The 18,862-nt window shown below is 35.7% G+C and overlaps 2 protein-coding genes across 3 annotated transcripts in view; one reads left to right on the forward strand and one right to left on the reverse strand.

The window, feature by feature from the left end:
• The first annotated feature begins 268 nt into the window (after window positions 1-268).
• On the forward strand, window positions 269-12,913 carry LOC127494187 (metal cation symporter ZIP8). Its single transcript, XM_051859892.1, has 9 exons — window positions 269-550; window positions 650-986; window positions 1,193-1,355; window positions 4,436-4,605; window positions 5,146-5,268; window positions 5,821-5,955; window positions 8,948-9,137; window positions 9,322-9,506; window positions 12,397-12,913. The coding sequence occupies exons 2-9, from the start codon at window positions 768-770 to the stop codon at window positions 12,544-12,546; spliced, it is 1,335 nt and encodes a 444-aa protein (XP_051715852.1). The 5' UTR covers window positions 269-550; window positions 650-767; the 3' UTR covers window positions 12,547-12,913.
• The window catches only part of LOC127494186 (diacylglycerol kinase theta), a 43,384-nt gene continuing 37,421 nt past the window's right edge, over window positions 12,900-18,862 (reverse strand). For both annotated transcript variants that reach the window (XM_051859890.1, XM_051859891.1), the window contains exons 19-24: window positions 18,371-18,471; window positions 18,125-18,271; window positions 17,815-17,926; window positions 17,094-17,246; window positions 15,572-15,662; window positions 12,900-14,306 (exon numbers count right to left, since the gene is read on the reverse strand). In XM_051859890.1, coding sequence (XP_051715850.1) covers window positions 14,266-14,306; window positions 15,572-15,662; window positions 17,094-17,246; window positions 17,815-17,926; window positions 18,125-18,271; window positions 18,371-18,471 — 645 coding nt within the window. In that variant the 3' untranslated portion in view covers window positions 12,900-14,265. The remainder of the gene's footprint in view (window positions 14,307-15,571; window positions 15,663-17,093; window positions 17,247-17,814; window positions 17,927-18,124; window positions 18,272-18,370; window positions 18,472-18,862) is intronic.

Below are 18,862 nucleotides of genomic sequence, written 5' to 3' on the forward strand. Positions count from 1 at the left end.
TTTTGACTTTTCAGTGTTGAACGGCTAAATTTGACAGAATGGGCAGATGTTAATAGCCTAGTTTCTTTCTCTTTTTTTCAAGATTTCAAGTAGGCTATAAAAGTGTTACTATCGGCTAATTAATAATGTAAATATATTTCCGTTTATTGTAATTGAAACTGAATTAAATAAATGCACGAACAGCGTTATAATTTATACATGCTCCGCCCACGTCCCGCCCAGGCCCCGCCCACAAACAATAAATTATGCAAAATGTTTTTTTGTGATGAATTTAGCACGGCGTTTCCATTCGTATGCTGTTCACTATATCTATTTTGTAATTTTACCTGTATACCAGTGTCTATCTAACTTGCAAAAGTGAATTAAGTGTAGGCTAAATTAATTTGTATTCCAACGCACTGGATTGTTTTGTTGGAGCCACTTCTGCTTGATTACAGTCAAGCTGTTTTGAACACTACTGGCTACTGGCTTGAGAACTAGTTTATTTGGGGGTGAAGCAAGCGGAATTTATCATGGTGGGCTGAGTGCCAAATGGAGGCGCGACATATAGGTCAGGTCACCGAGGATACTATTGGGGGAAGAAATAATTAACCCTTTTCATAGTTCTTATCTTTATTCTTAAGATGCAACTTTCTTCGTTGATCTTTAGATTCAGTCCTCTGGAGTCGCGCGCAGCTCTCAGGATAATCTCCAGACGGGACATTTAAAACTCTCGCTGCTGTTGCTTCATTCGGGTCGCTTCAGACTGAAACTTGTGGTCTGCAAGCATGGCAGGCATTCCCAAAGCTTTTACTTTTGTGTTCATAGGCTTTCTAATAACTGTAATCTCAGGATTAAGAGCCAACTCTCTGCAGCAGGTTTTCGTGAAGGATATTGTAGCTGTTTACGGAGAAAACGGTTCACTGGATCTCAATGGCATTAACAGTTTATTGGAGACAATTGTGCAAGACAAGCCTTTGGATCCGAACATTCCTCTGCATGCTCAGGTAATATGGTTACTTTGACTTTAGTTAGGACTACTAAACGCTATTTACTAAACTTGTAAAGAACATTTGACATTTTATTTTCAGGCAATTGGTTATGTGACATATTTGAGAGCATCAATACAGAAAAACAAGTGAAACACTGATACTCATACTGTTTAATAGGACTTTATAGGCTTATTTAACTGACTTGTGACCCTGTTTATCAGTGTGTGTCCGGAGAAGATATTCTGGTGCATTATGGGCTTCAGAACCTCTCTCATCTAACAGAGGAACATCTGGTCACTGTCTGCCCGGCTCTGCTCAACCAAGCAGTGCTGCCACCCTGTTCAAAAGAACCCCCGGTCCTCACTGACCCCAGAGAACTTCGTGGTGAGTCTTCTTTAAAAAGCTGAATTCGTCATATCTGATCCTCTTTAGTTGTCAAAGACCTTTCTCCTGATGTAAACCAGCATATTGTAGATTTTGTATATACCAAATACAGAGAATGATGCCAAGTGCCAAGTGAAATAAAGCTTTACACTTTATATTAAATTATAGTCATGTCAGTTAAAGTATTTTTTCCTCTCAATTCTCTCTAACTTAATGCAAAACAATCTTTGGGAAAATGTGTATTATTTAAAGTAGTATTTAATTTGTATTAGTACTTTTTTATATATATATATATATATATATATATATATATATATATTGTTCTCATGATATTTAATTAAAACACTGCATAATAATAGATCTTACTATATTAGATTAAAAATGTACTGTATAACAGTAAAGAAAATCCCTGTTGAGAATGATGTCAGTTAACAGACAATTGGGTGTAATTGCCTAAAAAATAAAAAAAGAACAATTTTCTTTATTTAATTTCAGAAGACAGAAAAAAAAGAATTGGTAACACTTTTCAATAAGGTCCCATTAGTTAACACATTAACTAATAATAAACAATACACTTGTTACAGTATTTAATATTCTTTGTTAATGTTAGTTAATAAAACAAACTATTCATTGTTAGTTCATGTTAGTCAGGTCCATTAAATTTGAACAGATACAACTTTTGATTTCAATAATATATTAGTAAATGTTGAAATTAATTTTAACTAAGATTTATAAATTCTTTAGATAGATTTTATATATAAAATTTGAAAATAATTATAATGTTGTGTAGGGAATGTTGTGAGGGAATAATTATTAATAATTTTATTCGAGTCTTGCACACATTACATAGAGTTAATATGAACCGTGTATTAATTTGAACAGTGACATCTATTATACAGGACGCTTGATTTAGTGCAGGAGATGCAGATAACTTTTTTTTTTAAAACGCTGTCTGCTGTTCCATTAGAAATATGTTATTGATCCTTATGAAGCTTTATTCGCTTCACGTGTAAAATTAAATGACTTGCTAATTACAATAAGCTACTCTTAACAATGAAAATATTCCTGTACAAATACTAGAAATTGTGCAAAATGGAAATAATTGGGAATCGTGTAACAAACATTTACAAATTTAATTTATCTATTAGTGATTTTATGTCATTTTGCCTGCTTGGCTGTTTCCTTTTTTAATTATATGATGTCATAACGTTGCTGTCTTGCGGCCAGCCAATCGCTGCATTGCTGATCATGGTTTCGAGTATCGAAATATCTGCCCTTTCCAATGAACACAAGAACATGTAGTAATATCAGACAACTTAATTCAGGCATTTTAATCTAATCTGCAAATTCGTTTGAAGAACCAAATTAAAATCAGTTATCATGATTAGAAGATCTGGTATCTGTTAAAACATCTCAGATGTATTAAGTGAGGTACGAAGAACGTACCCCTGAGGGCAAGAATCAGTATAACAGAAGATAATACAGGACAATGAGAAGAACCAAACTGAGGGGCCGCTTACACGACACCGTTTTCAACTAAAAACGGAAAAGTGTTTATGCGTTTTGACCATTCATTTACACAACAACCGCATTTTGGGGGCCTGAAAACAAACTTTTGAAAAGTATAGTCTCAGTGTGAACAACAAAAACGCAAATTTGTGAAAACGATGATGTCATGCACATGCGTATTAAAGGGTTAGTTCACCCAAAAATGAAAATTCTGTCATTTATTACTCACCCTCATGCAGTTCCACACCCGTAAGACCTTTGGTAATCTTCGGAACGCAAATTAAGATATTTTTGTTGAAATCCGATGGCTCCGTGAGGCCTACATAGGGAGCAATGACATTTCCTCTCTCAAGATCCATAAAGGTACTAAAAACATATTTAAATCAGTTCATGTGAGTACAGTGGTTCAATATTAATATTATAAAGCAACGAGAATATTTTTGGTGAGCCAAAAAAAACAAAATAACGACTTATATAGTGATGGCCGATTTCAAAACACTGCTTCAGGAAGCTTCGGAGCATAATGAATCAGCGTGTCGAATCAGTGGTTCGGAGCGCCAAAGTTATGTGATTTCAGCAGTTTGGCGGTTTGACACGCGATCTGAATCATGATTCGATACGCTGATTCATTATGCTCCGAAGCTTCCTGAAGCAGTGTTTTGAAATCTGCCATCACTATGTAAGTTGTTATTTTGTTTTTTTTGGCGCACCAAAAATATTCTCGTCGCTTTATCACATTAATATTGAACCACTGTACTCACATGAACTGATTTAAGTATGTTTTTAGTACCTTTATGGATCTTGAGAGAGGAAATGTCATTGCTCCCTATGTAGGCCTCACGGAGCCATTGGATTTCAACAAAAATATCTCAATTTGTGTTCCGAAGTAGATGAAGGTCTTACGGGTGTGGAACGGCATGAGGGTGAGTAATAAATGACATTATTTTCATTTTTGGGTGAACTAACATCGGCAACTACTGGCCTGGCAGCATAATACAGAATTTTTAATTGTTTTCGCGGATCCGTGTGAACGAGGATCGTTTTGACAATGCTGTCGTCTGTACACGAAAAACGCAAAGGAATTTTTTTCCATTTTCAGTACATCGCTGTCATTTAAATGTGCCCTGATGGCTTAAATGCATGGCTAAATGAGGAACCAAACAAGATTCAGGTGAACATAATCAATTAACCAATGAGTAACCATAGAAATCATCTAGCAATGGTAACAAAGGGAACAGGAACTAAACACAGGAAGGAAACATGGGAACCAAGGGAAAAACAACATAAAGAGTCCACACATAGAACATAACCATGACAATGTACATTTTATACTGCTTTTTATATACTGTAATACACTAAAAATGCACTCACTATATTACAGTAATGAAACTCACCATTGAGGATAATGGCAATTACAGACAATTGTTTAACTGTCTTAAAAATAATGTCACAAAGCAAAAATGTTTCTTTATGCAAACATTATGTTCTTTTTTTTATTTTGGGGTGAAATATGATTTACCCTTCTGTATAACTTTAAATGTTTGACCTTTCACCTTTCCTTCTGCATAAAGTCTGGGGATATGGCTTCTTGGCTGTTACCATCATTAATCTGGCCTCACTGCTGGGTCTGACTCTCGTTCCCGTCACTAAAAAGCCCTACTTCCCCAAAGTGCTCACCTACTTCATTGGTCTGGCTGTTGGGACGCTCTTCTCCAATGCTGCTCTCCAACTTATACCCGAGGTGAAATGCTTTTCCATTTTTCAGTTTATTTAATTTACATTGGAAGCTTTCTTCATGTCATTTAGGACAGTTTAGGACAGTCCTCTAGGAGGTTGTTGAAGGTCAGATTGGTGGTATGGCAGGATTATGAACCCACTAACCTACACTAGTTCATTCTTGCTTCATAGAAGCCCTGAAATCAAACCTCGAACTGACATGCTATTATTTCACATCTTTTAAGTGCCATCTTATCAGCACAATTATACTGATGCAGATTATTTATGCTTAGCCTGTAGTGATTACAAAATAATAAAATGCAAAATGCTCTTTGAACTGGACTCATTGATTCCAGACATTTTTATTTTCCTGAAGAGTGCAGATGTTTCTTCCTATGTGATGCATGATTGTTGCATGACATGTAATATTTGTTTTGCACCGATTACATGTTGTAATATTTATTTTGGGTTTGCATTTTAACTTTGAACTAATAATGTGCAAGGATATCTGGCTTAACTTGTTCAAAGACTCATGATTACATGATTAATTCCTCTAACTGAACAGGCCTTTGGGTTTGACCCGAAAGCAGACGGTTATGTTTTCCAAGCTGTTGGGATCTTTGGTGGATTCTATGCGCTGTACTTTACCGAAAAAATCCTTAGGATGGTCCTCAGACCAGACCGTGAGGTGGGTTCATCTCAGTATTATGAAGACTCAACAGAACTCGATTGGTTCATTTTCATTCATTTTGAATTCTTTATACTATTCAAACTAATGAAAAAACACACAAACAGTAAAACACATAATTACAAGTCTCTCTGGAATACTTGCTTCTGATTGGTCAGTCTCAAAGCTCAAAGCATTCTGCTGCATTGCATTATAACATATCACATTACATTACATAATAAAAATAATTAAACTCAAATCAATATATCATATTTTTTTTTTTTTTTTTACAAATACAGTAGTTGCATTATGAGCAGGATAGGGTACAGTCAGCTGGTCATCGCTGAATCAACTCCTTCAGGGTGATATAAAGTTTATTTTGTCATAATGATCTGTTGCCTAGATTATCTCATACTTAATATGCATATCATATAATTGCAATTAACTGCAAAAAAATTGAAGAGTGGCAGAGCTTCATTGATGGTCAATGTTTTATATTAGCATGTATGTTCTTTGAAATCATATACGGTAATCATACGATTAATTTAAATCCTCTCCACTTCCATACCTCAGCACGGCCACGGACACAGTCACTTCCTTCCCTCAGAGAGCGTCCAACAGAATGGCGTCGTCATTACGGCGAACTCTGACTTCAACTTTGCCAGCAGCGACAAAGCCAGCATAACCTCTGACCCCCCAGTGGAACAGGTACAACTGGTCAGATCTCACAAAAACTAAAAATAGTCCCAAGAGATATGCGAATGGTCTAAATATAGCCCTAAGTTACATAAACGGTATAAAAATAGCCAAAGGTTTGGAAAAAAAACAAAACAAAAAAACAACAACAATACTGATTCATTCCCACATGAAAAGAAGTAAATGTAAATGTACTATAGCAAAAACTCGCTAATGGGATGCCAGGACGTTGCTTTGTGGTTACTAGGGTGTTCTAGATGGTTGCTTACTGATCAAAGTAAATAATAGGTATAATATAAAAAGGATATAATATATACACTACCATTCAAAAGTTTGGAAGGCAGGAGCATTTTTTTTGATGGTCCTATAGATATTCTGTTGACTATAAGTAACGTTGTACCTACATATCAACTAACTCTCATTAGAGTATTAGTTGAGTATTAGTAGACTGTTAGGGATAGGGATAGGGATAGGGATAGTAGAATAAGGGGTTAGGGTTGGGAGAATAAGTTGACATGTACTTGCAAAGTTAAAGTCAGTAGAATGTCTGTTGGCAGAGCATCAAAATAAAGTGTTAGCAGATATTAAGCAGACAGTCTACTAATATTCTAATGAGAGTTAGTTGACATGTAGGTGCAGCGTTACTTATAGTCAACAGAATGTCCATAGGGGACCATGAATATAAAGGGTAACCTTTTTTTTATTTTGAAAGAAATTAATACTTTTATTCAGCGAGAATGCATTAAATTGATTAAAATTGACTGTAAAGACATTTATAATGTTATAAAAAGATTTCTATTTCAAATCATTGCTGTTCTTTGAAATATTTATTCATCAAAGAATCCTAAAAAAAAAAAAAAAAAATCTACCATGGTTTGAAAAAATGTTTTAAATGTAACTGTTTTCAAACTGTTTTAATAGCACTGAATCATCATATTAGAATGATTTCTAAAAGATCATGTGACACTTAAGACTGGAGTAATGATGCTGAAAATTCAGCTTTGCATCACAATATTTTAAAAATATATTAAGATTCTTTGAAATTGTAATATTTCACAATTTTACTGTTTTTACTGTATTTTTTATCAAAAAATGCAGCCAACCCCAAACTATTGAATAGTAGTGCATGACAGAAATAAAAATATATGATATAAATAGGCCAGCCATTCCTATGTGAAATGAGATTAAAACTAGTTAAAGAAACTACATTTTTACATTTTCTTGTGCTTGTCCATGCAAAAACAGGATGCCAAAGTGTTGCTTTGCGGTTGCTAAGGTGTTCAGAGTATTTGTCAGCACATTGCTATGCGTTGCATAATCTTAAAGGGTTAGTTCACCCAAAAATGAAAATTCAGTCATTAATTACTTACCCTCATGTCGTTCCACACCCGTTCATCTTCAGAACACAAATTAAGATATTTTTTATAAAATCCTAGAGGTATATGATTCGTCCATAGACAGCAATATAATCAACACTTTCAAGGTCCAGAAAGGTACTAAAGACATTGTTAAAACAGTTGACGTGACTGCAGTGGTTCAACCTTAATTTTATGAAGCGTTGAGAACACTTTTTGTGCACAAAAACAAAACAAAAATAACGACTTTATTCAACAATCTCTTCTCTTCCCTGTCATTATCCTTACGCAGGTGACACAGTAAGCACAGTGAAGGCTTCTGTGTTTATGTCCGAATGCCGGCTCAGTATTGGCCAAAGCTGTAACGTGAGCAGAGCGATGTATGCGTGTGATGCTGACGCAGGAGCCGGCCAATAATGAGTCGGCGTTCTGACGTAGAACCTGGAAGCGCTGAGCATATGAGAATGACACAGAAGAGAAGATATTGTAGAATAAATTTGGTATTTCTGTTTTGTTTTAGCGCACAAAATGTTTCTCATCGCTGTTTTAACAATGTCTTTCTTTAGTACCTTTCTGGACCTTGAAAGTGTTGATTATATTGCTGTCTATGGATGAGTCATATACCTCTCGGATTTCATCAAAAATATCTTAATTTGTGTTCCGAAGGTGAACAAAGGTCTTACAGATGTGGGTGAGTAATTAATGACAGAATTTTCATTTTTGGGTGAACTAAACCTTTAAAGAGCCCACCTCCTCTATAAATGGCTCAGGAGACCCTCCTTCGATGTAAGTCTGTGGGATTTTGTGCTCACTTTTGTGCAACAGTCTCCACAGCAAGCCGTATGATTTGAGGTAACATTCATGTCTGAAGCACAAGCAGTGCAGGACAAGTTATGCACCAAAGTTTAATACTGATGTTACGGCTTTGTTCAAATCTGTAACCCCATATGACCAATTATATGAGTGACGCTTGGCTTAACAAACACCTCTAATTACAAGTCATCTATAAAGACTGTTTGATTATTGCAGCAGTGAGCAATTTATGATTACACAAAAGTGTCTGCAATTATCAAATAAAGATAAATGCTAATTATTTGTCGACAACAAGGCTATTACGTTATTAAGTGTAACATCAAACTGTAGTCAATGGTTAAACCAGATTCCTGGGTCATGTGATAACAGTTGTCCTTCAGCGGGATAAAATACAGTTATTTGAATGCCTTCAATCTGCTGCTAAAGTCTCAGTAGCATGTAGCTCTACAAAAACCCTTCCTCAAACCCGCAGTGTTTTTGATTCAACTGTTTTGAGTTTTAAAAAGCATTTTTTTTTACTACAGAATTAAGTAGTACATAGTGTACAGGTCAGTGCAACTTACAGTCCAGCCATAGAGACACACACAGCTGTGTTTGCTTTCATCTGTCACAGCTGCCAGCAGAAACAAGATTGCCTTCTGACCTTTGACCCTAAATCACGAGCACCATGCATTCGGGATCGTCATCTCGACCCTGTAACAATACAAAAAGTTAGACCTCGGGGCTAAAAGTAAATAATATTTGAAATATGAACCCAGAGTTGAAGCTCAAGAGGGTACAGCAATGTCGTTAGAGAAGAAAATTAGGTTTTAATTTAGATGTGAATGTGGTTGCAGGGGTCTTGCAGATGGCTCAGAGGAAGACGGCTGTCCAGCGTGAAGACAGTGGCATGGATGATTTCCCTGAGCGATGCTCTACACAACTTCATTGACGGACTGGCCATCGGCGCCTCGTTCACAGTGTCTATTCTCAATGGCTTTAGCACCTCTATCGCTATCGTCTGTGAGGAGTTCCCTCACGAGCTGGGTAAGAGAATTGCAGGGATTTAACAACAATTTTATCCACCTGGAAAACCTTTCAGTTGTCAGCTCTGACCTTTAACCCCTACGCCACACCACCTCTATGACTACTACCCTTTGAATGTTGACCTTCACTAAAACTTTATGGAAAAAACATGCAAGGCACATTTGCACTCTGTCTCCCCCTGTAGGCGACTTCATTATCTTGCTGAATGCAGGGTTGAGCATTCCACAGGCTGTCTTCTTCAACCTGCTGTCTGCGATGTCCTGCTATGTGGGCCTAGTCCTGGGCATCTTGTTGGGCAACGCTTTTGCCCCCAACATCATCTTTGCCTTTGCTGGTGGCATGTTCCTTTACATATCCTTGGCTGATATGGTAAGAGCAGTATGGGTTAGGAAATACAGATGCTGGTCATATAATTAGAATATCATCAAAAAGTTGATTTATTTCACTAATTCCATTCAAAAAGTGAAACTTGTATATTATATTCATTCATTACACACAGACTGATATATTTCAATATTTCAATGTTTCAATGTTTATTTCTTTTAATTTTGATGATTATAACTGACAACTAAGGAAAATCCCAAATTCACTATCTCAGAAAATTAGAATATTGTGAAAAGGTTCAATATTGAAGACACCTGGTGCCACACTCTAATCAGCTAATTAACTCAAAACACCTGCAAAGGCCTTTAGATGGTCTCTCAGTCTAGTTCTGTAGGCTACAGAATCATGGGGAAGACTGCTGACTTGACAGTTGTCCAAAAGACGACCATTGACACCTTGCACAAGGAGGGCAAGACACAAAAGGTCATTGCAAAAGAGGCTGGCTGTTCACAGAGCTCTGTGTCCAAGCACATTAATAGAGAGGCGAAGGGAAGGAAAAGATGTGGTAGAAAAAAGTGTACAAGCAATAGGGATAACCGCACCCTGGAGAGGATTCTGAAACAAAACCTATTCAAAAATGTGGGGGAGATTCACAAAGAGTGGACTGCAGCTGGAGTCAGTGCTTCAAGAACCACTACGCACAGACGTATGCAAGACATGGGTTTCAGCTGTCGCATTCCTTGTGTCAAGCCACTCTTGAACAATAGACAGCATCAGAAGCGTCTCGCCTGGGCTAAAGACAAAAAGGACTGGACTGCTGCTAAGTGGTCCAAAGTTATGTTCTCTGATGAAAGTAAATTTTGCATTTCCTTTGGAAATCAGGGTCCCAGAGTCTGGAGGAAGAGAGGAGAGGCACACAATCCACGTTGCTTGAGGTCCAGTGTAAAGTTTCCACAGTCAGTGATGGTTTGGGGTGCCATGTCATCTGCTGGTGTTGGTCCACTGTGTTTTCTGAGGTCCAAGGTCAACGCAGCCGTATACCAGGAAGTTTTAGAGCCCTTCATGCTTCCTGCTGCTGACCAACTTTATGGAGATGCAGATTTAATTTTCCAACAGGACTTGGCACCTGCACACAGTGCCAAAGCTACCAGTACCTGGTTTAAGGACCATGGTATCCCTGTTCTTAATTGGCCAGCAAACTCGCCTGACCTTAACCCCATAGAAAATCTATGGGGTATTGTGAAGAGGAAGATGCGATATGCCAGACCCAACAATGCAGAAGAGCTGAAGGCCACTATCAGAGCAACCTGGGCTCTTATAACACCTGAGCAGTGCCACAGACTGATCGACTCCATGCCACGCCGCATTGCTGCAGTAATTCAGGCAAAAGGAGCCCCAACTAAGTATTGAGTGCTGTACATGCTCATACTTTTCATGTTCATACTTTTCAGTTGGCCAAGATTTCTAAAAATCCTTTCTTTTTATTGGTCTTAAGTAATATTCTAATTTTCTGAGATACTGAATTTGGGATTTTCCTTAGTTGTCAGTTATAATCATCAAAATTAAAAGAAATAAATATTTGAAATATATCAGTCTGTGTGTAATGAATGAATATAATATACAAGTTTCACTTTTTGAATGGAATTAGTGAAATAAATAAACTTTTTGATGATATTCTAATTATATGACCAGCACCTGTACAGCATATAACATTTCACATTTTATTCTGTCTTAGTGCATGAAAATATATACTACTGTTCAAAAGTTTGGGGTCAGTAAGATTTTTTTATTTTTAAGAAGAAAAAAAAAAAAAAATTAGCAAGGATGCATTAATTCAAAAGTCACAGAAAATATAAGTTTTGTTTTCTATAAAAAAATAAAATAAAAATGAAGTAAGTTCATGCTTGGAAAAAAAAAAAAATCAGCCAATGGGATCGGAAAAATAAACAATTCAAAGAGAAAACATTTTTCTTACCTTATTGGCAGATATTATTTCTTGTTTTAAGCAAAACTCACTTAATTTTGATACTTATTTCAGAAAACAAGACTTAATAGTAAATTAAATGTATCTTGATTTAAAAATTTAATAAATAATACATTTAATAAATAATTTGTACTGGAAAACAAGACAAAAAATACTGAGTAAGAAGAACATTTTTGCAGTAAAACAATTGCCATTACTTTGAATTGTTCATCAAATAATCCTGAAAATGCAACACTGTTTTAACAAAAATATTAAGCAGCAAAACTGTTTTCAACATTGATATTAATAATAATAAATGTTTCTTGAGCACCAAATCATCATATTAGAATGATTTCTGAAGGATCATGTGACACTAAGAGACTGGAGTAATGATGCTGAAAATTCAGCTTTGCCAATAATATTTTACAATATTACAGTTTTTACTGTAGTTTTCATCAAATAAATGCAACCTTGGAGAGCGTAAGTGACTGCTTTTTAAAAAAAAAAAAAAAAAAAAAAAAATTCACAGTGTTTTTACAAACATCCTGACAAATCGTTTTTGGAATTATACTGACACCTACAGGTGTGGAGGCAGCATAAAAAAGTAGTTTTTGGTTTACAGATGCATTGTAGAAACGCACTGTTCACAGTCTGACACAGATAATACATTCTGTGACCAATAATAGGGGTGTTAACAAAGATAAAAGTGAGCCGTGTCAGATTGGTCATGTCTCAAAATGGCAGCCTCCATGACGTGAGCCGCTCCATGTAAAATTACACAGCTTTTATTAGGCTACTCATATGACTGTTGACTTCCTCTTTTGTGAGCATACTTGATTTTAAACCTATAAGTATTCATTTATTTAGGGGTAAAATCTTTTTGAGGAAAAAAAAAAATGATTTGGCTCCACTTCCAACATAAATCTGTTTTAGCAGAGCAAATACTGAATCCTCTTTCTCTCTCTCACCTAGTTGCCTGAAATGAACATGATTGCCAGTGAACAAGTGCAGAGCACGAAGGCCGATATCATTTTTTTCACAATCCAAAATGCTGGAATTCTGACAGGATTTACCTTGATTCTTCTCATCACATTGTATGGTGGGAACATTAGCCTGGGCTGAGCCCTTGGTACATACTGCCCTTTCATTCTGTGCCTTTCCTGTGCACTTCCCATTCCAGATGATACTCTCATTTAAGCTATTTATTTGAGAAAAAACTACTTCAAACTATTTTTAAAATCATTTATACTGAGGAAACTTGAAAATCATTAGGTGTTAAGTAATTTGATGATTTGTATAAGCTGATAATTCTCAAAATGTACAATTCTAGCCATTTTATACTGTTGTAAATAAACTGTACTGACCTACTAATCATGTATATTTTGGTGCATTTGGTGCTAACTGAATGATCAAGTTTGTTACTTTGTAAAATAGGAACTTCTAATATCATGCAAAATAAAAACACAGAACAGAACTGTATTAAAAAGTCCAAATTTATGTCTTTTTTGTCATTGGACACATCCATCTGTTATACACCTTTTTGATATATCTATACATTTAGTTATTTGATATTCATTAAACACAATGTACACTTAAAAACATCTTTAAAACAGTACAATCAGTGCAATATCTTTACAGACCAAATTAAAAACATTTTATCTCCAAAAATATACATCTATATAGATCTCAGAACATTAATTCTAACCCACTTTACAAGAAGTAAGAATAAAACTTTAATAACGCAAGGAGGTAAAATAACTTTAAACAGTTTTGACCAAACAAAGTTATTGGGTGAATCTCACGAAACCTGTCAAGATCATGTCCAGGTCATATTTCATCCCAAAATCAAAAGAAATGCTTAAAGATATTTTGATGTTATTTTCATGATACTGTCAAGTATTTATACACAACTGTAGTCATTGTTGTACTGCCTTTAATTAACACAAATAAATAAAAATTCCAACTGTAAGTTTTTCAAAATCATAAAAAAAAAAAAAAAGCATCTACACTAAGGAGAATCTAATGACAATAACCAGTGGGAATTATGCGTATTACAAAAGAAAAAGAAAAAAAAACAATTCCAAATGCATTGGAGAGTTGGGGTAAAAAAATATCCTTAATTGTCATGGAAAAAAAAAAGTCAAAATGCAAAGAATTTTGACTTTTTTTGTGGTAATTTGATTTTTGGGCTAATATGTGACTCATTTTCGTGAGATTTACCCTATTAGGAGGCACATCAGCTCTAAAGGACCTAGAATAGCACGGTTCTACTTCATAGTCACTGAACCAGCAGAACGGCATGGAGTTAAACGCACACGTACGGCAAAACTGCAGAAGTTCTTGAAGCACTTATATGAGGCACTATACGCAGAGCTCGGGCCAAACCACACCACAGAACAGCACGTTAACCCGAGGGTTGTCATGGCAACAGGCACAACTAATGCAGAAATCACCACTGTACACACTTCTGGCAAATGAACGACACGAGAGAGGGCGAATTGGCGAGATAAGATAGCATATTCTGAAGAAAAATGACAATGCGACCTAAACCATTGGTCATACTATATAAGATCAAATGCACTTGGTCAGATTTTCATATTCGTCATCATTCCCAGACATGATCCATGAAGTGCAGGAAGAAAAGCAGGCGCAAGTCTTTGGAAGAGCTTGGCGGAACTTGATTCTCGGAGTGATGTGTGCCGGTGAGACGAGGTAGATGAGGTAAGACAGTTGCCCCCCGTAGGTGGCTGAGGCTGCGCCCTGCAACAGCCTGGCAATAATGCATGCCTGATGGGAAGTGGAGCGTCTAATTGATCATACATACAAAATCTAAGGCCAGCCTCATGAATCCATACCACTGGAGGAGGAGGGCTGACCAGTCACTGTACAGAAACAACATATAAACGCCACTTACTTACTAGCAAATATATATTACAGCACTGCGCTCGCCTCTAGCTTTAGTTTTACAACAGGACGAGTAGCTTTACACGACTGTCTACTATGTCAGATAACAGTAACATATTAATTTACTTACAAATCAATGCTTTCACCAGAACATGATGAAGCTACGCTTGGCTTAAAGGTTCATATGACCAGTTACACTATAAATACCGAAAATGCTACGTGATCTTGCGTGGAATGTTTTATCAAGTATCGTACAGCATTATATTACTATTAACACTAAAAGTGTCTACAAACATCGCAGGGAATTTACAAACATTCATCCTTCGTAAAATCCACGACTCTTTTAAACGATTTCACAGTATTTTCGGTACCGCTCCTGTTCGAAAATCTATTGATATTCATTCCTCTTTTACAAAACGGCTGTGATGACACCAGATTGTTTACTCACGTTTTGGTGAGGCACGATTGCGCCTACGGTCTCACAGCTAAGAAAGCTAGAAAATTGATATACAAAGACGATTATCTCTCCACATTTACACATTCAAATGTGCTATTAATGAACAAGAACTAGAGTTGTTTGTACATATATACTGCATTGTTTTGGTTCAGATACTTGTAGAAAGCTACTAGGGGCTGCTATTGCAAATAAACTTCAAGTAAGACATTTACGATAATCATCATAGAAACGAAAAATGACCAGATGAAGGTCGGTGAGTCACAGTTTTTACCATAAACCAAAAAGGCTGCCATCATAAGCAAGATGCGAGTATTAAGTGATAGACTTAACTTGGCGATGTTCAGGAAACGGTAGTTTTTGGCATTTGTGATGCGCACAATGTGCATAAATACTGGTTGCTCGCTCAAATGTGCCATAGCATTTCAGTGATGGACTACTTTAAGACAATATTCCCTTTTTAAAAGAAGATGCAGATTGGCAATCGAAATAAAACCAACAAAAATATCTACACCAGTATGAATCTAAGGCAAAAACAGGCCAGAAACAGGCTGAGGGCAGCTAAAGTCCTGAGAAACAGACTGCAGTGCTATCATCTGATGGGGCGTTTGAACACTACAGACTATGAGATGTTAGAGATGTCTGTGTAATACATTCTAGTTCAGCTAAAGTCAATGTTGAAACCCACCCAAAGTGAAACAAAGGACAGAGGAAAGACTCAAAGAAAAGTTGTCAAGGCGACAGTAAAGGGCTGTCAATGAAGTGTTTGTGCGGTTTGTCACTGCCCACCATCACTGGGAGCTGGACTGTCGGAACGGCCTTCCTTCAAACTGCCGGATTGTTTCTTCTGCTTGGTTTTGGACTTTCTTAACATGCACACCTAGAACAGAAAACAAAGTCATTTTAAATACACAGAACTTGAACTGAAGGCTAACAGACAGTGCTGCCAATTTAGCGATTTTGTCGCTAGATTTAACGACTTCCCCGCCCCTTTTGAGACTTTTTCAAAAGCCTAGCGACAAATCTAGCAACTTCTTGGACAAAACTTATCTAGATTCCATGACTCGCCCACTGATCTATATTTATGTTAATTATAGATCAGTGGACTCGCCAGTATGACGTTATCTAGCAACATTTAGCGACCAGTTTTAGCTAACTGAAAGCAATTGGCAACACTGCTAACAGGTGATGAGAAAATTGAATACTTGAACGGAATGTCCTTTGGTTCCATTAACGGTTCTGGCATGTCTGCATTCTTCTACCTTCTATTCTTCATTTTTGCACTCACCCAATTAATTGTGTAAATCATATGGTTTTGAAGGCCTATTTCTTATATTGAATATTAATGAGGTCAATGCTTACTTAGTGACCTTCTTAATACACTGCCATTCAAAAGTTTGGGATCAGTAATATTTTTTAATGTTTTTAAAGAAGTCTCTTCTGCTCACTAAGGTTGCATTTGTGAAAATATTATTATTATTATTATTATTATTATTATTATATTTGTGAAATATTATTATGTACTTTATTCCTGTAATGCAAAGCTGAATTTTCATCATCATTACTCCAGTCTTCAGTCACAAGATTCTTCAGAAATAATTTTTAATATGCTGATTTGCTGCTCAAGAAACATTTCTGATTTTCATCAGTGTTGAAAACAGTTTTGTTTTTCAGGATTCTTTGATGAATAGAAAGTTCAAAAGCATTTATTTGAAATAGAAATTATTTTGTAACATAAATGTCTTTACTGTCACTTTAGATCAATTTAATGCAATCTTGCTGAATAAAAGTTAATTTCTTCAAAAAAGAAAAAGAAAAAAATCTTTCTGACCCCAAACTTTTAATGATAGTGTTATAAAAGCTTTCTATTTTAGATAAATGCTGTTCTTTTGAACTTTCTATTCACAGAATCCTGAAAAAAAAAAAATGTACACAGTGGTTTTCAACATTGATAATAATCAGAAATGTTTCTTGAGCATCAAATCAGCATATTAGAATGATTTCTGAAGGATCATGTGACACTGAGGACTGGAGTAATTATGCTGAAAATTCTGCTTTACTATCACAGGAATAAACATTTAAAAATATATTCAAACAAAAAACACTTATTTTAAATTGTAATACTATACCGTATTTTTGATTAAATAAATGCAGCCTGGGTGAGCAGAAGAGATTTATTTCAAAAACATTAGAAAAATCTTACCGATCCCAAACTTTTGAATGGCAGTGTATATATATCAAATAGCCTCTACCATGGAGTTGGCTAAGCAATTTAGGAAATATGAATGCATTAAAAAATACATAGAAGTACCTTTGGTCCCGCGGCTGAGATGATGATCTGTCCGGGTGATTGTATCCAGGGTTCCCCATCCACCTGCACTGGAATGGGTTTGGTCACAGTGATGCGAATATAGCTGCCCTGAGCGATACGAATCCCAGAGCGCAGCCCACTTTGAACCTGACCCTGAAAAAAAAAAAAAAAAAAATTAAGAATTCATTAAACAATGTAAAAACAGAATACGACACATATCAAATCTACACCATGAATTAGAGAAAAATGATTATTCAATGAATAATTTCAAATGAAATTATGTTTTATAAACAATATACAGTAAACTAAACATAGAACATAGAAGATGATTATAAAACATAGAAACAGGTTTTGGCATACACTACCGTTTGGGATCAGTAGGATTTTATTTAAAGAAATTAATACTTTTATTCAGCAAGGATTAAATTGATCAAAAGTGACAGTAAAGACATTTATAATGTTACAAAAAATGTTCGATTATAAATAAAAGCTGTTCTTTTGAACTGAAAAAAAGTATCACGGTTTCCACAAAAATATTGAGCAGCAACTATTTTCAACATTGATATTGATAAGAAATGTTTCTTGAGCATCAAATCAGCACATTAGAATGATTTCTGAAGGATCATGTGACACTGAAGACTGGCATAATGACAAAATGGCAAAAATTCAGCAAAACACACACAAAAAAAAAAAAAAAAAAAAAAAAAAAAAAAAAACTCACCATGTGCACCACACCAGTAACTCCCACAACCTCCAGCATCCCATCATCTATTCTGGGCCTCCCAAACCGAGAGTCACTGTCTGAACCCCACAGGTCAGCACCAGAACCCCAGCTAGACACACACACACACACACACACACACACACACACACACACACACACACACACACACACACACACACACACACACACACACACACACACACACACACACAGAGCAGCTTTAATCTTCTATAACAAACTCCCATGTGTGGAATCGTCACAATGGAAGTGTCTTTACTTTGACTGTGTGAGACTGACATGTGTTTACCTGGGAATGTTGAGGAATATCAGTCCCTCTATACTGGGCAGTTCCACATCCTGTTTGTCCACTTGTAGTCTGATGTCTTTATGAAGGTTTCGTGTGTGACTCAACTTCTGCAGGCCCACCTTCACGTACACACCTTTATTGTGGAACCTGCAAGAACAATGACAAAAATAGCAATGCACACAGATCTCCCTCACCTTAACTGTGAGCTACATGGCCACCCTTTAGAGGTGAAAGAACAAAACTCACCTGCTATTAAACTTATCTGGGTCCTCCTCACGTGCGTGATGAAAGTCCAGACTCAGTTCAGCATCAATTCCCAGCCCAAAATAATTATTCATCTGCACAATCTATAACACAGACAGGTATAACCCTGTTATGTTAGACTGCTTTACTCTAGTAACTTGCAATAAATTCCTTAGCAGAGCTAAAAGCATAAAAAAATAATAATTAAATTATTAAAAATTAAAGTTTAATTAATAAATATTTTAATTATGTATTATAGTATTTGTATTGTTATTGTAATAATTTTAATATTATTATAATATGCATTGGTTATAAATAATTATGTAATTATTTTTATAAAATTAATGAAGATATATAATATGTACATATTATAATAATTGCATTAATTATATGAATAATTATGTTAAAAAATATATACTTTTTTATTCTTCATTTTATCTTTAAAATAATAAATTATAAAATATAATTTATTAAAATATTATTTTTATATTTTAT

This window comes from Ctenopharyngodon idella, chromosome 14, assembly GCF_019924925.1.
Source record: "Ctenopharyngodon idella isolate HZGC_01 chromosome 14, HZGC01, whole genome shotgun sequence".
NCBI classification, from domain to species: Eukaryota; Metazoa; Chordata; class Actinopteri; order Cypriniformes; family Xenocyprididae; genus Ctenopharyngodon; species Ctenopharyngodon idella.